Source organism: Pristis pectinata, chromosome 1 (genome assembly GCF_009764475.1).
Source record: "Pristis pectinata isolate sPriPec2 chromosome 1, sPriPec2.1.pri, whole genome shotgun sequence".
NCBI classification, from domain to species: Eukaryota; Metazoa; Chordata; class Chondrichthyes; order Rhinopristiformes; family Pristidae; genus Pristis; species Pristis pectinata.
In genome coordinates this window covers 50,587,964-50,610,262 of record NC_067405.1, presented here as the reverse complement: position 1 = coordinate 50,610,262, position 22,299 = coordinate 50,587,964, and the positions used below count along the sequence as shown (strand labels likewise).

The window sequence follows — 22,299 nt, the reverse complement described above, 5'->3', positions numbered from 1 at the left end:
AAATAAGGCTACTAAACCATGGTTGAAACTGGCTCACCCGCAAACCTCAGATACCTTCATCAGCTACAAGACACTTGGGAGGCATGTGGAGCATTCAGAATAGTGCAATTTGTCAATCAGTAACCCTGTGACACAGTCCAGCATGCACCATTCCCACTGTGGCTGCATTATGTAGCATTTACCAGATGCATTACAATAACGTCCATTATTATCATCACTTATACATCAGGTAGGTGATGAGCAGCAGGGATTTTGGAACATCACACACCAAGGTTTGGACATGCAACTCATTATTACTGTATCATTATCTGGGCACATAGTGGTGGGCAATAGAATTAACTTTTCCAGTATCTCCTGGATACCATGAACAAACATAAGGCAAATAATAAAAGCACAATTAATAAATTGTCATTTCAATATCCTGTAGTTGAGTAAATGTAGTTAGATATCAATGTAAATATCTTTTTATATCAATTGTGTATTATCAAGATATTTAAAATAGGGTTTTTGCACTTAGTGCAATTAGATATTTTGTTGGCGATTTATTTTAAACCTAGAAGTGGAAATCCATCAGATTCCATTAGATAATCTGAAAGTACATTCTGGAAGAGGGAAAATCTATATCCATAGTTTGTTCATTGATTGCATTAATGCTAAGTGTCTAAAAGCACACAGCCCTCTGTTATATTACTGCTGCCTAAATCATTTGGCTTATCTTTGCTGATGCATGATTTTTCTCACTTGCCTGAATATCAGACAAAATGCTTTATTCATTTTTTATGTCATAACCAGTGCAAATATTACTTTAATACAATCCTTTCATCCAGTTTTCAAGCAAGATTTCCTATGCTGAACTCTAATATGTGAATGGCTCAGATCTTGCACAAAAATTCTAGCAATTCCACACACAGCAGATCATTCCAGGCATTGAATGCAGCAAAGTCAAGATTTCAATAAATGTGTGCATGAATACACAAGTCCACAACTTGCTAGCAGGTGCCAACCAGTCATTCTTCAACTGCATGCCAACATAGGACTCCTTATGAAATTCAACTTGGGAGCACAAAACTTGGGGAAGTTGCTACCACTTACAGTAGGAAATCTGCACAAAACAACCTATTTTGGAGAGTTCTTCAGTGATTTGAATGGAGCAGAATAACTTCATGGTTCTAAGGTAAGTGGTAATACTTTACTTATTGCTTAAGATTGTGCAAATGTTTTCAATTGGTTTTGAAAATATTTTTACTTCCTAATTTTTAAAATTTTGTCACTATTTAAATTTTTTAAATGTTTACATGTTTCTGAATGTTAGAAACACTCATAGTTTTGACAGCCAGCTAAGCCCAAGAAGTATCATTCAGACACTGTCAAAGCAAGCCTCACTTACAAACAGCTCCACGTCTTGCCATTTATATCACAAAGGAATAGCTGACATGCAGGGCCTCGCTAGAGGATCAAGCCATCTTCTGTCAGCTTGTTCCTGCCAGGAGAACCACATAAGGCAAGTGTAAAATTATTTCCCAAAGTCAGTGACGGATGCAGGTGCTTTGCTACTGACTGCAATTTCTTGGCCAATATCTTTCCCGTGTGGCAATTCACTTTTAGTTCTGTTTGGTTGCTCAAGCTGTAACATACATGCTGCATTAGGACTGCTGCATAAAGTACAAGGTCTGGATTTTGTTATCATGGTGTGGTCATTCCTGCTTCTGAACATACCCAATTCAGGTATGGAGGACCTCTCTTACAAGCTCAAGGTGTCCCAGAGCTCAACAATGAGGCTCTGAGTAGCAGGGAGAACAACGGAGAAGTTTTGATGATTGTTAAAGCTGTCAGAATTTTAAATATCACTGAATGCTTTAGAAACAGAAAAATATTAAATCATAGGTTAATCTTTCTGATCCCATTTCTACCTTCTCACTGTACTCTTCAACCATCTTTTAGATTCATCTCAATGCACCTTAAACTCTTGTATGTTGGATGCTATTTGTGTTTACATGCAAGCAATCCCTCATTTACAGAAAGAGTGGCTTTTCCCATAAGAAATGTTACTGGCGCAGGCAAATAACATTCACACCACAGGAGTGCTAACCATCTAACCTACATATCCAATTGCGTTTCCATTGCTAAGTTCCCCACTATCAATGCCCTTGAGATCACCAGAATTCAAATGGACCAGATACATAAATACCATGGCTATAAGAACAGGTCAGAGGCTCGGTATCCTGTGGCTAATGACTCACCTTTTGACACCCCATTCCCCTACCATCATCCAAAAGGCAGAGATCAGGAGTATATTGGAATACTCCCCACGTGCCTGGACAAATGCAGCTCCAGGAACCTTCAACAAGCTGAACAACATCCAGGACAAAGCAACATGCATGGTTGGTGCCTAAACATTCATTCCCACCACCACCATCAGTACACAGTGGTTCCAGTATGTACTATCTGCAAAATACACAGCAGTTACTCACCCCGACTACTCTGACAGCAGTTCCCAACCCTGTGACCTCTAGCACCAAGAAGGACAAGTGCAGCAGGCACACAGGAACAGCACCACCAATAGATTCTCCTCCAAGTCGCACACAATCCTGACTTGTAGGAGAACCTGTTGGTGGTGTTAGAATCACCAGTCCTTCATCCTCACTGGGTCTAAATCCAGAACTCCCTATCTGTCAGCACTGTGGGGGAAACTTCACCAGTGGGGTTGCAGCAGTTCATGAAGATTGCTCCCCACTGTGTTCTTAAGGGTAATTAGGGATGGCGACAACCAGGTCTGAAAACTGAATATTTTTTTTTAAAAAAGAGCTAAAGACTGGCAAGAGTATAAAAATCTGTTTTCACTTTATAATGTTGAAAGCCATCTAAATGCTATAATGAAGCAATGAAACATGGACTGTGTATAAAATATGAATCATATGCACATGTACTTAACACTATAATTAATACACCTGACCAAATATATTTTTGTACAAAGTTTACACCATCAAACATATTTGACATTGTTGAAAACTAGACAAAACCATCAGTTTTTTGTTTTGCACAGACTGCATTCTGCTCCACAATTGTTTTCTTGTCTCTTCTGGTTATAGTGACAAGCTATGCACTAAATACCTTCTGATAGCTTTCTCAGGCAATACCTCATACAAGTGGCCATTTGCTTCATAATGTCAATATTGACACATATTATAGATGTAAGCCATCACACCAATCTTCACTTCATACCTAAACACGCAAGCCTTTCCTGGGGCAGCAGCCAAGAATAGCATGCCAGGCTGATTCCACCCTAAACCTCTCTACAGCTTCACAGCCTCCCTCCCTCCCCAGCTGATGAATAATGCAGACCTGATAGCTTTATGGAAACCATATCACTGGTCAAATCATAGATGGGATCAATTAACTCTGCACGGAATGGACACTAAATATGGAAATGTCTTGGGACTTTTGAGAAAACCAACTAGATCACTGAGGGAGTCTATGCATTTCCTACATAAGTGGTTCCCAGAACCACTTGCTCACACTTGGCAATCTGAGTGCCCAGTGCTGTTGTCACTGACTACTTTCAAGGAGCACGGGAGTTCTGGGGACAACCAGCTACCCTACAGCTGGTGTACTTAATGTATTTATTCATTTTTACTTGTGACCTTTCTAAATAAATTCCTTAAATATTAAAGACTCACAGAGCCACAGTAATCTTTGGTGTCAACTCCACCGCACTGGTTTCCAACCTTGGGTGTGTGACCTTCTCACTGTTCTGTAATGCCCTGAGCAGTTGTCAGATTTGGTAAACAAGATTTAAGCATAGTTGCAGAATTGAAAAAACCATTGTCCAAATTTTGTACTTTTACATTACATGAGAAATAGAAGCAGGAATAGGCCCTTCAGCCCCTTGTAACTACCCCACCATTCAATCAGATCATGGCTAATCTTTTAACTTCAGTGCCACTTTCCTGTACTAACCCTAGACCCCTCAATTCCATTAATATTAAACATTCATCTACTTCTGCCTGGAATAAACTCAGCCACTGAGCTTCCACAGCCTCTTAGGTAGAGAATTCTAAAGATTCACTTATCTCTAGGAAAAAGAAAATCTTCTCATCTCAGTCCTGAATAGCCAACTTTGAGTCTGTGACTCCTTGTTGTAGATACCCCCAACCAAGGAAAACATCATCTCTGCATCTATTTGATCAAACCATATGTGGATTTGGTATGTTCCAATTAGAGCTCCTCCCCTTCTTCTAAATTTGGGAGTACAAGCCCAATCTGTTTAAGGTCTCCTTATTTAAAAAAAACACCATTCACAGGAATCAATCAATTCTTGAAAAATCTGCACTAAAGACCTTTTAAGATGATTAAATCGTTTTGGTCTTTCCATTGCATTCATAAAACAAAGAAAATGTTATTATATATTAAGTTGCTAACGTACACTTGTTAGTCTGGTTATGCATAATTTTTAAACTGTTATAATGTATATTAGCTAGGTTTAGCCACAAAGAATGTTAAGCCCTTCCCCCTTCACCTTCCTCATTCATTCAGAGGCTGTCAATTCCAAACTGGGTTATGGGATTTTGATTCTCTCTAGTGAGGAGATTTTAATCATCAGGGAAGTATCAAGGGCAAAATCTCACTGTATTACTGTAACCCACAGAAACACACCTACCAACTGATCACCAAGCGATATTGAAGGTCATCAGAGAGAGGGAGTGCTGAATCCAGGTCACCTCTTTCAACTGACACACTGAGGGAAAGAGATGCCAATAGAAAAGCAGGTAGAATAGTGCGAATAAAATGTCAAATTATCAAGAGCTCCTCTGTCCACCATACTTTGTTCCATTTATGGCAAAATTCTGTATAGGCTGACTCTTCAAATAATTAGATTATGAACCTCTCTGGTAAGACATTAAGACAACTGAATTATTGGAATATCCAGGAAAAGTTTAAGGCAGTCACATTGCTACATGTGTTTTGGATTAAAATTGTTATTTTCAAACTTTTAATCCAACTAATTAATTTTGGAATAGCTTTGAATTAAATTAAATGTGTGATCTGGGATGTCACCATAAAAGCAGATTGGGAATAACATATCTGATTACTGACACAAATTCACTGTCCCAGGGTTTGGTGTTATAATGGCTCTCCAAATTATGCCACAGCTCATGTATATGAAGTTCAGGAATACTGTCCAGTTTAAGTTTTGATTATCACATAAAACTGGCAATTTCACATTGAGACTGGTAGATTCTGAACACTCCATGTCCCAATATTCATTTCCATTGAAGGCAATGCAAACTAAAATCAGGCTGCTTATCCAAAATCACCTTGTTCACACTATCAACAAAAGTAAAACATTATTCTCACTGTATCAGTTTTGGTTGTAATCCAGGAGCTCATATAATGTTACTCCAGCACCAGAGTTCTAGCTCTTAGGTTAAATTACTCTTAGCATTAGAGTTTTAGTAATAGATGGTTGCTCAACGGCTAGCACGGATGACATGGGCTGAAGTGCCTGTTTCTGTGCTGTATGATTGTGACTGATTCATCAAGACAACTACAAATTGGTGCTAATGACATCATTAGAAAAAGGAATGAGATTCAGCAAGCAAATTTTAAGGAATCAGGAAAGATAATAAGCAGGACCTCAATCAGTCAGCTGTGGAACTCACCTGTGAGTATAGAAATAGGATGGCAAAGACGTGGAAAAGTTTCTGGCCCAGTGAGGAAGGTGGCATTGCTAGACTTGCCTTGCTTGACCTGGCCTATATCCCAGCACCAAGTATCAGTGGGGAAAATTTTTAGTTAACGGAATTCATAATTTCATAAAGTTTATACTGATTAGCACTGCTGCCTCACAACTCCAGTGACCCAGGTTCGATCCTGGTGACCTCAAGTTTCCACTAGGTGCTGTAGCTTCCTCCAACATGCCAAAGATGTGCTGGTTGGTGAGTTAACTGGCGACTGTGAATTGTCCTAATGTATTTGGGTGGCAGGAGACCTGGTGGGACGGGGCATGAGTGGGGGAGAATTGATGGGAATGCAAGAGCGAAAAAGATGGTACTATTGTAGTTGGATGCTTGATGGCCAGTGAAAAAGCCAGCATGGATTTGTTATAGTGTCTAAATAACTTGTTTTTTGATTAGACAGTCGATGAAATGTACATGGATTTCCATAAGGCACTTGATAAGATGCCACATTATAAGCTTGTCAACAAGATTGAAGCCCATGGAATAAAAACAGCTTAGATAGAAAGTTGGTTAAGCAATGGGGAACAGATAGAAAAAGTAAAACATTGGTTTTGGCACTGGAAGGAAGTGTACAATGGATCTCCCGAACTACCAGGACCATTGCATTTCTTTGTATTAAGTTTACAGAATGCACAACACTTGAAGTGAACTGCGAAGAGGATAGTAAAAGACTTCAAGTTCATATAGGCAAGCTGGTAGAATGTGTGGAAATGTGAACTAGAGAACACCATTCTGAAAGGAATACAACAACGGAGAGACCTATGGGTATGGGTGCATAGTTTGTTGAACGTAGCACGGTAGATTGGGGAAAAAAACTTTTTTTAAAAAAACACAGGATTCTTAGTTTTGTAAAGAGAAACATCATGCACAAGAGTAAGACAGTCACAATGAACCCTTTTAAAATGCTAGTTTAGCCACAACTGGAGTATGTGTCTAGTTTTGGCCACCACACTTTAACAAAGAAAGATAGGCTTTTGATTTACCATAATGATTTCAGGCTTAAAGGGCTTCAGTTACATGGATTGATCAGAGCAGCCCTCCTTGGAGGAGAAGAGGTTGTGAAGAGATCTGATAGAGTTATTTAAAATTGTAAAGGGTATACAGAGAGTAGATGTTCCCATCAGTGGAAAGATCAAGAACTAAGAAACATAGATTGTAAATTGACATAAGAACCAAAAGTGACATGAGCATTTTCTTTTGTGCCCAGTGAGTGGACAGAGTCTGGCTGACCCTGCCATGGGAAACAGTCGGGGAAGATTCAATTCTGGTCACCGAATGTAGCTCTAAAGGAAAACATAAATTAAATATTTAAAAGGTAAGAATTTGCAGGCTTTGGGAAGAAAGTGAGGGATTGGGATTAGCTGGATTCTTCTAACATAGGATAGTGCATGATCTGCAGGCTGAATGGCCTCCTTCTGTGCTATAACAATTCTGTTATTGATTCTATGTAAGTGGGGTATGGGGGGATGGGGGGGTTACATGCAAGCTCTTCCACTCTTCTGTTATAACTGTGATAGAAGTAATTTGTAAATGTTAAAGTATTTATATGTCTGTTTCCAATCACCTGGGATTCCCACAGACTTCTCACTAAAGTTACTATGGATGACTAGGAGAATACCTTCTGATTTTTGAACTTTTATTTGGACATATATCTGCCAAAGAAATAAGTAACTTCTGGATCTACAACATACCAAGTTGGTGTTGGTATAGCAAATTCTCTTGTGAGGGTGTTTCCAATTAAATATTTTGCATATACACAAAACTATTTCTTGGTCATTCACACTGATGGTTTGCCAATAATTTCTATTGGAAAGCAGACTCTTAGTTAATCAAATTAAGAATTGAAATTCAACCAACAATAATTCATTAGGCAAGGCCACGCAATAAACTCTTCACACCAGGTTCAAATAGCAAACCTAAAATATACATGTGTAGAAATACAGCAATGATATTGATTCATTAAAGGTGTTAATGACAGTAACACATTAAAGCTTTAATTATGTCATATTTTATCTGCATATTGGGCACATCATATTTCAAATGAGTTTCAGGCCAATTGGTGATGAAATACTAAGAGTGGTTGCCCCCATTTTCCTCTCTTCAAAGTCTGTATGAAACTTTACAAAAAATTTGTTACTACATGCTTTGATAAATATGGTACAATAAGTATTTTAAATGAATTACCCCCCCCTCCCCCCAGTAAACTTTTCTTCTTTAACCATGCTGCTTCTAAATCTTTTATTGTAAATATATAATTGTAACAAATGGAATGCTGACTGATGTTACCCTGTCGCGTGAGCATGAATCCATTGCCTGTGGTTAGGAAACAACTATGCACTTGATAGTATGAGTGGCAGAAGGCACCTTCAAGATTTATTTAAAATGAACCTTTCCATTTCTATATGTGGAAAGGGACCAAAGAGAGAGGAAGCTATTATCTCAAGAGCTTGTGATTATCAGGGCACGGGTCACAAGGAATCAAGTGAGAGACAAAACAATGTTATTCAGAATTAATTACTCAGTTATTTTAGATACTCTATTGATTGTAGGTTAAAGTGCCAAAATAATGAAGTCACAGCTACTCTGGTGACATTGATTCACTGCAGCAAGAAATCAGCAAGTTGATGAATTACCTTTTGTCAATTTATTGCACAATCATTTAATTTACTCACTGGATTCTTTGCATGAGAACTAGTTCAATCCAGTTCACAACAAATATTTGCTGAGGCAAACTAGGTCAGAAGGACTCCAGTCAGCTTTAGCAATTGGTAATTACACACATACAAGCAGAATTTTGAACAGTACCTGAACAGTACCTTTCATAGTTGGAGGTGTATATACACTCTTCTTTCTCTGTTGAGGTGACATCTCAGCATTCTAGAAATGAAAAATAACACATCATTATTAAATTTATGGAATGACATGTCCTGAAGTGTTTCTAAAGTTTTAGAAATTGATGTCATGCATTAGCATATTGATATTTTTAAAGTTATGAGCTATTCAATATTTCAAATGTTTTGACCACTCATATTTCGTCTCAGCAATTCTGTTTAAAATAGTTAAACTGTTGCTTTATTAGTGATCATACAATTTTCCATTAATCTGAACTTTCTCCTCACCCTAATTTTGTTTAAAACATTTTATAAAGAAAGTTTACTACAGGATGCTTACAAGAAATTCAGTTAACAATAATCAAATTAGAATCCTGCTCTGATGTTTACAGTGGGTTCCCGAATTAGTAAAGCTCTGAACAACATTCAGGAGTGAGGGAAAAATACTTTGGTCATAGTTGCTTGGAAGATCACAAAAATATCATTAAACAATCCTTTGTCACTGAGTCCATATTTGAAATCATGACTGAGAAAATGGGTTCTATCAGTCTGAGTGAGTGTAGTGGGGATAGGTGTGCAGAGGTATCCTGCACTCAAGTTTTCCCTTGCCATATTGTTCTGAGTGCATTTAAATTATCCTGGATGGCCTCCTGAGAAAAGTACTGAGCCAACTGAAAAATGCAAATGCAATTCTTCACCTTTTCACCCAGAAAAATATAGGGAGAGTATGGGCAGGGACAGTTTCCAGGCCTGTCCACTGATTCTTGGTGTCAACAGCAAATTGGTTGCTTCATCAATATTTAAGGGGACCATCAGCTGCAGAGGGCTTTGGAGCATTAGTTTCAACTTCTGTGGCAGAGCTATCTTTGGACAAAAGTTAATGCTTTACAGCTGGAATTTTGCCCATTTCAAGGCTTTGGCCACTTTTTCATCAGCCACTGGAGATCTAGAAGGAGGAGCAAACAAGACAGTAAAGGATACAGGGAGCCTTCTGAGGAGAAACACTGGATTCTTCCCTTCACCAAACAGGCTGTTTCATCTGTTCCAGCAACTACTGCAGCCCAACAGCAATGTGCATTGACAACTGTGGCTCTCAAATTTCTAATTAACAGGGTCCTACCAGGATGCAAGAAGTGATGCCACATGCATGGCTCTTGGAATATTGGGCTTGCATCCCATTAAGAATTATTGCACATGACCAACCACTGTATGTGTTGCTCCAAATGTTTCAGTGCTGCCAAGAGCCTTTACTCTGCAGAAGGCACGATGAGCAATGCTATTTTCCACAATATCTAAGTACTTTGACAAATAAGATATCTTTGTTCATTTACATCATCAGCTACCCTCCAGTATCCTCGAGAGTAAGTGAGAGAAGATACTAAACCATGGGGTCAGAAGTGCTGGAATGAAGGGATGCTGAGGATACTGAGCAACCTGGTGAGATATACTCGAGTCACTCAGGCATTGATGCAGAAGATGGAAGATGCCACCAGATGACATGATGCACTGCCCGAAGCAAGTGATTCAGACAGGGTGGAAATAGACACAGCAGAGAATAAACTTGTTCTCAGAACATGAGAGGGTGAAGTGGGCACGTGGGTAACTTGCAGACATGAGACTGCAGATGCTGGAATTTGGAGCAACAATCTGTCTGCTACAGGAACTCAGCGGGTCAAGCAGCATCTGTAGGGGTGGGGGGGTGGGGTGGGGAGGAAGAGAAAGGTCCTACTGCAGGGTGTCGACCCAAAATGTCAATGATTCCTCTACCCCACAACAGATTATGCTCGACCCGCTGAGTTCCTCCAGCAGGTTGTTTGTTGCTTGAGTAACTTGATCTTCAGAGACAAAAGGGTACAAGCTATGCAGAGAGAACATGTTTAAATACATTAACTCCTCATATCTGGGAGGGAATGACTGCCACGTACCCACTGGCCAGAGATGCAAGTAATGCAAGATTTACAGATCTCTACAATGGAACCAACCAAAGGGACCACTTCACTCTCAAGTAATTGGTAGTCCTTGGGCAAAAATCAGGTCAGATCTGTTTTGCCTGAATATAAAAATATAACTGATGACAATGGAATATTTTTCAGATTTTTGGAAGATGGGCTACTTTGAGACCATTTACATCTGGGAATCTCTTATGTTAATCAACAACAGCTTGTATTTAAAACCAATTTATCTTAATAATTTCTTAGTGATATGATTTTAATGTTTGGCTTGTAAACAATCAGTATAACAATATGTCACTAACTTAAATTAACAACACTGTGATGGAGATCTTAATGTATTGATAAAAATATTTAAAGCAAAAAATTCTTAATACTCAGCAGCTCAAGCAGAATCTGTAGAGAGTGAAACACAGTTAACACTTCAGGTCATTATGATAATGGATCATTGACCCAAAATATTAACTATGTTTCCATCTATGTATTTAGATGCAGCCTGACCTACGGAGTAGAATTTCCAGCTTTTAAATTTTAATTTCCTTCAACTGCAATACTTGTGCATAAAAATATTCATGTAGCTCAGTCTCTCTTTTGAACCCCACAGTTGTTTCATGTTAGTACCCACAAAGAACCACCTATTTTTATAATAGATGAAGGCACAAAGAAATGTGTTGTTCAACTTACCTCGCCTTGTGGATTATTCTCCCTTTTCTCATCTACTTCTGAAAATTAAGAAAAAATGTAAAAGTGAATGCTTGTATTTTGCAATCAGTTGATTTATAATATTGCACATCTTATTTTATAGAGCTAACTTAATAAACTATGTGCAATAACAGTGTACAACCAGAGCAAACGGAAGGGGTGCTGGATCTGAATTACACTCGGCAATAATACCTATGTTCTGCTGGGTGTCAAAAGTGATGTATATTTCATTTTTTAAGAAAATGAGGTTTATACTAATTACGTTAGTATAAGTAAAAAGTGAAAGGGCAATTTTGTAATGTGACTGTGGCACACAAGCCAAGTGACAAATTCTGATCTGGGATAATTTAATTTCGATGATTTGCAGGACAGAAAATTGTCAAGTCCAGTGAAATTAAATTTACAGAGTGATGTCTACCGTTATGTGTTCATCAGTTCAATGATGTCTATTCCAGAAATGAGATGTGTGCTTTTGCAATTTGCCATCAGTTGAAATATCGTACTGATATGCACTTCACATCACTTCTTAAATGCAATACATCTCCTGCCTTAAACTGAGTTTTCTGGGATTAGATCCGTGATGTGTTAGAACTTAAATATCTGCATGCAATAAAGATAGTTAGTATGTACAATACATAAGAAGCTTTCTCACTGATTTGTCAAATTAAAAACAATATTTCTTTCTTTGAAGGGTCATTAGTACAGAGCAGGCCTTGGTTCAGTTTTAATGCAGGATACATTTGGCACAGAACAGTCAACAGATAATTATAAAAATGAGTCAGAAAAATTTATCACAACCTATCAAATTTAGAAGTAACAAGGTCAAATTTGAGCTTTCTATGCATATCCTTCACATCAAACTGCCTATGTTTCTGCATAAACTAAACAGAGCAGTTTTATATTTACTCATCTCATCCACTACATATTTCCCAAGGCTGATCAGCATGAAGTTCTGCCTGTCAAATAACAGTAGTTTTTCTCTCTCATCAGACCATTTGACTGAACCACACATTTTTATATTGTTCGATGGTTCGACACACAAATCCATCATGGTGTTTACAAACCCCCAACCAGATGACTAAGAAATGAACACAGGGAACACTTTTTGTCCACCAAAGGCCAGTGGTTTTCATGCGCCCTAAGTGGTGAGCTAGACTGTTCATTATACCAGCCAAAAAAGCTTTGAGAACACAGAGTTCAGAGAAAAGCAACTTTGCCAACAAAATGCAATGTAGCATGAACAGCATTCTTCTTCTGTTAATCATTCATCAGTTTGGTATTCTTGTTCTAACACTCCCAATTCAGAGAGATGCATTAAAGCCGTTGTGCAAAACCACAGCTGTTGATACAGACATAATATAGAGAACTTAAGAGAGTAACCCATTTGATACCTGTAATTTCCTTGTCAGAAACTCAATCCCAAAATTCCAGGCACCATCACCCTGTTTCCAACATTCCTTTCTGAAAGTCCTCGAATGATGCAGCCTTCAAACTTTGCTTTAATTCCTCTTATCAGGTTTTTACCTCTGCCTTTGTCCAGGAATAGGTATTTCCCCCATGGAACCTGCCTCCCCTCCTCAACTACATGGAGCTCCTGGCCACCTTCTTCTTAGGCTATCCCTCACGATTTCCAAGTCAGGTAATGACATGATTTTTAATATTCTCACCCTTATCCTCTTCCTTTTCTGCTTCACCACCTTGTCCCTGTTACCTTGTCCAGACCTAAGATCACCCCAGATGATGTCTGCTCTGCTCAAAATATGCCCCCTTATAGTGGAGTCTTATAGATGAATTAACTAAATCTTCAGTTAGCAAGGTCCTAAGTCTCTCTACCTCTTGACCTTTTTCTAGTTTGATGTGCTCTTTAACCCCACACATTTTGGCCAAATATCTCCTTATGTGTCTCAAACCCAAATTTTATTTCATAATGATGTCATGAAGCACTTTGGCATTTTTAACTATAATCAAGGTGTCAAATGAATTGTGGTTGTCCTTATCCTTAAATGAAAATACATCCCTAGTGCGATTCCATGGTAAATGCAGCAGGTGTACAGATGTGATGGTTGACATAGATTTCAACTTTAACACAGGATGGGATAGGCTGTAGGGGGAGGTAGGGGTTTGAGAGTGAGACCTCTAGGGCTTTAAGCTCCCAGATCTCATTCACACAATTCTTTACCCCCACCCACACATCTTTTCTCCAAAGAACACAGAAGGCTTAGAAAGGCTCCATCAATGTAACTTTGCACTTGTATTTTATGATATTAAAAACACCATCAATTAATTGTTTTGAAGAACAGGCACTTGAAATGTAGAAAGTGTGACAGAAATTTGGACAGAACAAGCTCCTACAAATAACAATGTACTAATGGTCCAATACTAAATAAGTGAATGATCAATATTAATTAGGATTCCAAAGAAAGCTCTCTTGTTGTTCAGAATAGTGTCATAAAACCTTCTACATCCACCTTTGTCAACAGTGAGTGTCTCATTCAAACTGCAGTTCCTCTGACTGCATCAGTACTACTATGGAATGCCAACCCAATTGTTGAGCTTGAACTTACAGAGTGGGATTTGAACCGACAAACTCCTGCTTCAAAGATGCAAATACTATCACTGACCCATGGCTGACATCTAAGAACCACATACTGTAAATTAGACAGACCTACAGCCACAGATTTTCAGCTAAAGAAGAAACTCATTGCCATCCTGCCTCTTTCCCAGATAATTTGGCAAAGAACAGGAATAGAGTATGTGGAAAACTTTCACCATGTCCTTATCATGACTAAATGCATAATGATCACACTGCCAATAAAAGGTGTTGCAGAGGTGCTGATAACAATCTTATTGATATTATCAATGGCATTCAATAGGGAGCAAAGTCTCAATAAGTTCCCTGGTTCTCCTTGAACCTCGTAAATCTTCATTTCTGATGCCAGTCAACATGAAGATTTGTTGCTGAATTAATATCATAATTATATCTGGTTAGTTAAATGATAACATTGATAGAAGTTTTATCCTTTTATGGGTTATGTGCATTGCTGCACAGCCTGCATTTAATTGCCATCCTCAATGGTAGGTTGAGCCACTGGGCCTTTTCAGAGGATAGTTATTGGTCATATTTAGGTCAGATTGGGTAAGGATAGCAGATCTCTTTCCCTGAAGAACATCAGAGAATCTGATGGGTTTTTTTTGAACAAGTACACAGTAGCTTCTTGTCGTAACTACAGTCACGATCATGTATTTTAATTTAGTTACTGATTTTCCATTTCCCAGATCCTGTGATATACATTTTTCCTCTTTGTCATTCATCCACACCTCTGAATTACTATTCTCAAAAAAACTGTAAAATGTTGTATTTGTGTTAAAGCAGATGTGAAATTGTTTCTGTTAATGACTATTAAGTGCATCCAGTGTTTGACAACAGTAATATTTGAACAACAGTCAGTACCTTGTGTTTCATACCAGCAACAAAAGAAACACACCGAGTCATGTATAAGTGTTAGAAACTATTTTATTAATAACTACTTATGATAATAAGAAAAAAAATAAAGATGTTAGATATTAAACACTAACCCCCAAAATGAAACCCAAAGTGTGTGTGTGGCAAATTCCCAAGCTCCAAGTCCAGGAATAGTTCTCAAAGTTCAGTTCAGCAAGCCATAAGGTGAAACATGAGCAAAGGCTTTTGCAAAGCCACTGTTGACTGAAGAGAAAATGTAGAGAGAATAGAGAGAAATTACGAAATCCAAATGTTCCACGATGGAACCCATATGACACCTCAGTCACGGATGATCTCCACTGCTTTGTTCCGAAGTATCTGCCACCCCAAAAGGCATTCGAGATGTGGCCGTCCACACAAATACCTGTTTCCTTCTACAGGTTAATGACAAAGTGGACTCCACTGGATTATTCCAAAAATCCATACGTGGATTGTAGTGACAGACACAGTTATTGTTTTTCATCCATCAGTACAAATACCAACAGTCAGTGTGTGCCTCTTTCTCCTCTCTCTCCTTCTGACTGAACCAAAACGTCAGCACGTCTTTATCTCCTGTTGTCGTCATAATGATGCCCCACACACACACACTACTGTACTAAGTCTTAAAGGGACATTCACCAAATAGTAACCTAATCCATAACACTTACGACAAAATGGAGACAAAAAACTCATGCCAAGTATCTATGAAAATAGCCCCATCTATTAGCATGCAGAATGACAAAGTATTAATGACACTAATCTCTACGTTACCACCATCTCCCTCAATCCCTCCACCTAACTGCATTACCAGTATCCAGCATTGGATGACCTGTAATTTTCTCCCAACTAAAAATTGGAAACACCAAAGCCACAAGCCCAATTCTCTAGCCACCTGCCCTGGCAACTGCCTGACATTGAACTAGACAGTTTGCAACCTCACCTTCACCAGACCAATCGTTCAAGTAATTTTCACTGCTCACTCTGCACCTGCCTCAATTTATTTTTGACTGAGATTCTCTTCAATTCTTTGTTACCCTCCAGGCTTGATTATATCAATGGCCGCCTTGCCACATTCTACCTTTTCTAAACTGGAAGCTCAGCCATAACCTTCCCATTTCCAAACTTGCAATGTCTTGTTCAGTCACAATGTCTTGCGGTTATGGAACGACTTGGTCTCAGATCTTTGGTGTCACCACCATTCTGATTTTGTGTTTTCAGACCCACCTGCTGCCTTGTTCCACCATGAACCAACCATGTCTTCAGATGTAAAAGCTCTGGAATTCCTTCCTGAAACCTTCTGTCTCCACCTCTTTGCTTTCCATAAGACTGTCTTTAAAACCTTCCTTTTGAATAAAAGGATCTATATAAATGCAAACTGTTGTCTTCACTGGTATTATTTCGTAGATTGTTCACAACTAACGCACAATCAAATCATTTGGATAAACTCAAAGCAAGAACATTTAACCGGAAACTCTGAATTACAACATTGTTCAGTTCTTCCTTCCTCAAATAATTTACACATTTTCAAGATTCAAGGAAGGCACCACCAAATGTCATTTGTAGTTTTACCTTTCATGAGCTTTGACCATTTTCAAGACTGGTAGCATTCTGTACTCTGCTCTTTTATACAAATAATAGAAACCACGTCTGACTCAAACTTAACTGCCAAAACTAATACTATATTGGAGATATTCTTAAGAAAGCAGTTAACATAACCTCTATAAACCAAACAAACAACCAGAAATATTATTGTAAACAGAAATGCAAAAATTGATAGGGTACTGGGAAAGTATAGATATGATACCCAATAATGAGGTTCAGTACTTTAGCAGTCAAATTACTCAATGTCTGCTTTAAAATGCTTGTGTCATATAGCCAAAACGGTGCAGACATTCGAACAAGGATTAGTCTACTCAAATGAATAAACCTTTAATCTGCTGGCAGAGGTTACAGTATAACAACTTCCACTATTGCTCCATTAGCACATATCAAACACAAACAAAAAGTACAATCAATATTTGTGCCAAACAGTTTGTTTTGTGGAAACAATGGTGGGTAAATCACCACCAGTTCACTACTTCTGCCAAAAGTAGTGTTGAATGGGTACACAAACATGGCCAAGTACATTTTAAATGCATGCCATCAATTGGGAGTAGATTTTACCTCACAATTTCCTGCCCTTCTGTCTGAGAAACCCTGGGCAAAAGGAACAGTGCCATGTTCCTGACATTCAACTTTGGTTTTGGAAGTACAGGGGAATTTAAAATTTAAAGTTCCAATGATCAACTTTTGTGTTTTTATAAAATGTAACTGCTCTGCAGGCAATCTGGAAGTTCCTGCCACTCCTGTGCTGCAGCAGATTCACAAAGTCTGTCACAGCTGATCTCCAATCTCAATTCACAAAGGCCAAGAAGGCTGCCCAGGATTGCGAATGATGTTGACATCTAGACATTCAGCCTGGGTCAGGGGCACATCTGTGTGGCAGAAATCCATCCAAAATGCACAGGGCCTCTGATAAAGCCTGCTGTATCCTGCACCCATTGACACAGAAATTCCTATTAATAAAGGCAAATTTTGCTGAACTATTTCATAATTGTTCTTGAAGATTCATAACCATGAAAATCATATGCAAGTTCTTGAGAAATGAAGCAGTAAAATCAGTGCTCACTGTGAGTGGTTAAACACTACACATGATTGCAAAGTACTGCAGCTGAAACACACAAAGGTTTCACGCAAAATTGCCCTATGGTGCTTGTTGACTGCACTTTCTTAAAGTGAAGTTTACATCATAATGTTTTAATTATATAATAGTCAACATTGAAAAAAAATGTCAAGAATTGCCCCGGCCTTGTAGTAAGGATAATTTTCAACAAGGGAAAATATCGTAAAATACAGGTCAGGCTGTTTCTGTGGAGTTAATGTTTCAGGCTCACCTATTCTCAGAACTGGAAGAGGTTATTTAAAATGGTCAAGGAGGACACGGAAGGAGGAGAGAACTAAAATGACAGGTCTGTAAGAAGAAAGGATGCAGCAAAGATTAAACGACAAAAAAGAGATGACAGTGCAAGATGGATGAGAGCGATAGCTCAAGAAGTAACAAAACAAAAAAGGTAGCTCTGAGGAGGTATAAATTAGGCAAATAAAACTGCTTTATGAGAACACCAATAAAACATAGTATGAATATTGCAAATCCTAAGTATGAATGCTGATTTTCTGAAATTTTTGAACTCACTGTCGAGTCTGGAAGCCGATAATCTAGAGTGAATTTAAATTTCTTACCATTACAGTCGTATTGCTAGCATTTTTAAATTAATACATTTGCACTGTGTTAGCCATTTCTTTTCACTGTTCTGCCACACCAGCCTACTTTCATCTTTGCCTAAAATCTGGTTAGAAAAAAAAATCAGACCACTGTCCCTGAGCTTACAGTAAGCTTCATTGGAACATTATAGGAGACAGAGGACAGAGACGTCACATTGGAATGAGACAGAGAATTAAAGTGACAGGTGATTGAAGACTTGGCATCACAATTGTGTGCTGAATCAGTGTTTCATAAAACGTTAGATCTCCCCAATGCAGAGGTGACCAAGTGTTGAGCAAAGCAGTATGCCGAATTGAAAAGCAAAACAGTGCAGATGCCAAATATCTGAAATAAAAACATAAAATGCTGCAAGGATTTTCCCCCTTCCAAGTCACCTTCCTGTACATCTCCAGGACTTGCAGCACCTGCTCATTCACCTTCTCTCTCGCATTCATAAGAAATAGGAATTAAAACAGGAGTAACCCATTCCACACTTGTGCCTGTTGTACCATTCAACAAGTCACTGTTGATCTTTTACCTCAGCTCCATTTTCCTGCACTGCTTTTGTTACACTACCTAATCACAGAATTCTCTGCTTCTTTGCTAATGCATCAGGTGACTTTCACCCCTGGATTTCTTGCCTGTTGAGATCAATGGGATGAAAACAGGCTGGGTTGTTTATTATGCAGATGCCAAACACTTTGCCAATTGTTGCCAGAAGGAGGCCAAGATCTGCTCTTCTGCTCATTATCTAATGCCTCTATTGGACGTGTACACATCAGAGGACAAAATTGGTGGAAGTACTTCTACAAGGCCATATGGCCAAGTTACCAGAAGGTTACTACGTGCCAGAAAGGCTGGGAAACCAGCATAGGAACAGAAAATTGTAGAAAAAGACCTGCTTCCCAATTTATGTCAAGAATATTAATTCAGATATGAAGATGTTGAAAGCGACAGCAAATGTAGAATCCGAGTTGTACAGCATGAAAGCAGGCCCTTTGGCCCACCACACCTCTGCAGACCATCATACCCATCTATACTAATCCCAAATGCCTGCATTAATTCCACATCCATCTATGCCCTGCTCATTCAAGTACCTGTCCAGATACCTCTTAAATTTTGTTACAGTTCCCGCCTCCACCGTCTCCTCTGACAACTCATTTGAGATATCACCTTCTATTTGTGTGAAAAGTTTACCATTCATTTCCCCTTTAATCCTCTGACCTCTCACCTTAAACCTATGCCCTGTAATTTTAGATTCCCCTACTTCTATCATATCACCTCTCAGCCTCCTTCACTTTGGGAACACAGTCCCAACCTATCCAATCTCTCAAACCCTCCACTTCGGGCAACACACCTGTGAATTCCAGCTTAATCACATCCTTTGGAATAGTGTGGCAACCAGAATCGCATACAATGCTCCAAGTGCAGCCTGACCAAAGATTTGTACAACTGTAACACAATGCCCCCAATTCTTACACTCAATGCCTCGGCTGATGAAGGCAAGCACGCCATACACCTGCCTCACCATCCTGCCTACCTATGTTGCCACTTTCAGGAAACTATGTACTTGTACCCCAAGGTCTCCCTTCAACAATGCTCCCCATGGCCCTGCCATTCACTGTGTATGTCCTGCCCTGGTTTAACTTCCCAAAATGTATTACTTTGCACTTGTCTGAGTTAAATTCCAATATTTTCAAGTATTACATACCATAAAAAGATGACTTTAGCCCTTTGGACTTAAAATTAAGCACTTCAAGCTTATTGCCAATGCTATTTAAAATGTATTTGAAAGCATTAGTTAATTCAGTTCAGAAATCAACTGTAATCCAGCATTTGCACGAAAAATGCTTTTAAAATAATTAAAACTGAAATATCTCCTGTCAATAAATATGGTGTTACAGATTGTGCAACCGATCTAGCAACCAGGTTAGACTTATTTTTTGATGAATGTTGTGTACATTAAGGTGTTAATAAGTGCTGGGAAATGAAAACACTCCTATTTCAAACACCCTGCAGCTTAATTAGATGTAGAGTTATCATCTGTTTAGCCTCAGCAATGCAACCTAGCTTCAACCTTCAAAGAACTGCTTCTCTGACACATTCTCATTTCCCATATCCTGCCACGTAGTGACCTCTCTCAGTGGGATTGCCAGTTTAATGCCAATTACTGTGAAATTACAGGCAGCTTTCTGCTGTCGCACCACAGTGCTAGGTTGGATTTAGTCCTGAAATTAACATTACATAGTTTTAATCTACTTAATAAAGAAAGTGGTTAAGTTGACATGTTTACATATATAAAGTATTTTAACATTTAGCCAATCAATGCAAGTTCTTTGAAATGTTATTTGGAAAGAGAAAGATTGGAAATGAGATCAATAATTCCAGTTTCACAAAATATATTGATCAGAAAAACAACCACATGCCTTCAGCAAAATAACAAAACCCAAATAAATATTCAGTACTCAGTTATAAATGTACCATTAGAAGCTACAAGATGTAAAAAAAACTTAATTAAAACAGAAATAGGTAAAATCAATTAACTATGTTATTACACTTTTATCAGCAATGGAAACTTCTTTTCTGTGGCCATTCTGCAACTTGCAATAAAGTTGGGTTTTATTAAAACTGATTATGCTGGATACCAAGAGAAAACAACAAAATATTAAATTGATAATGCTGAGAAAATGAACCAGATTTGTTACTGTCATTTTAACTTCAAGTACCAATTAAACAATGAGAATGTTTAATAACTCCATTTGCATCAAGTTATGTGCTCAAAGTGATTAGGAAATATAATATCTCTGTTTTGATTCCACCCAATATAATTTTCAGGAGACCACTGAGGTGATTCTGTAACCAAGAGCAATTTTTTCAATTTTTATAAACTTAACATTTCCAGTACATAACTCCCAAATCTATATTTATATTCATAGAGTCCTGAAGGATAGTAGGCAGATAGTCCTTTGTAGGTGATATCCAACTTGCCTCCAGCACTGAAAATGATTCACTTCTGAAGGTTAATGTTGAATCTGTATTCATCCTGCTTCCAGGCAGTAATGTCCATATCAAAAAACTGTCAAGTAAAAACAAATTCAGCTCCCTAGCAGTAGCAAGTTGCTCCATATTTATTCCATCCAAACCATGTCTTGTATATTTTAAACAGATAATGACTGTTTAGTTCTGACAAACTCTATATTTTTGCATTTCTGGTACCTTCGGTGTCTGTTAAATCTACGTGCTTGCTCCCAACATAGTAACAATGCTTAAATTCTGTCAAACTTCATCCATCCAGATGGTCTCGAAGTCAATCAATCAACCCTAGGATGTACTGGTGGTCTTTTTAGAGGGGAGAGCTTGGACAGACCTTCTAGTCTTGAGAGGAAGCACATGGATTTGATAAATACTAGCATGACACAAATGAACTTTGTGCGACATAGAACATTTTACTGGCAGGCCTAAATTTCCCTTTTATATATTTAAAACTGTGTCCCTCATTGAACTCTTACTGAGAGTGAAAATTTGGTATTTTATGATACCTCAAAACTACATAGCATCAAAGCAGAGTTCTTACATTTCTTAATCACTTTCTCTCTCTCTGAACCCTGACCTTGATATACGTAAATAGAGTGCCTAGTTAACTTTAACTTTAGGTTAATAATCTCTGTAGCAGCAGATATACATTGCTTCAGATCCTAGTGGGCAGAGTCAGCCAACGGAAGCAGTTGTTAGACCTCTGAAAGAAAAAAAATCATTGAATAATGGGAGAATTATATGTTGGGAAGCATCATGGCAGAGTAGAGACAAAACAAATGTGGTATCAGGTAACATAGCTCACATTTGTAGAGCAGACGGATAATGGACAAATCCATATTAGCTTTCAGAATACCCTTACTAGCTTTAATCTCTGCTATTTTTGCTATTTTTCAGCAAATGTTTAACATGCACATCATGGAATGATATTTTACTGTGTACAGTGTGAGGAATTTTACAATGTTGCAATGCCATTAAGTGTATAGCAGTTAGAGAAGAATGAAATGTAAAAAAGCAAATATTACCTTTTAAAAAGTTACTGATTAGATTATATTCTCTCATTATCAATGTCTCCACTCAGGCAGCAATTGTGGAAACAACAAATTCAGAACAGAATTTTTAAATCAAAGGATTGATTTAGATTACCACAAAGTAAGCAGGCAATGGAAACTGCATCAAAAATACTTCTGCTGAAGTCTCAGAAGCTTCACTTTGCATTCAATGTGTTTGTAATCTGCATTTACTGTCTACAGCAATTTTCAGG

General features: G+C 38.2%; 1 protein-coding gene across 5 annotated transcripts in view; it reads right to left on the bottom strand.

Moving 5' to 3' along the window:
* The window catches only part of ppp1r1c (protein phosphatase 1, regulatory (inhibitor) subunit 1C), an 82,043-nt gene that overhangs the window by 25,063 nt on the left and 34,681 nt on the right, over nucleotides 1–22,299 (bottom strand). For all 5 annotated transcript variants that reach the window (XM_052020762.1, XM_052020771.1, XM_052020781.1 and 2 more), the window contains exons 3-4: nucleotides 11,203–11,240; nucleotides 8,555–8,615 (exon numbers count right to left, since the gene is read on the bottom strand). In XM_052020762.1, coding sequence (XP_051876722.1) covers nucleotides 8,555–8,615; nucleotides 11,203–11,240 — 99 coding nt within the window. The remainder of the gene's footprint in view (nucleotides 1–8,554; nucleotides 8,616–11,202; nucleotides 11,241–22,299) is intronic.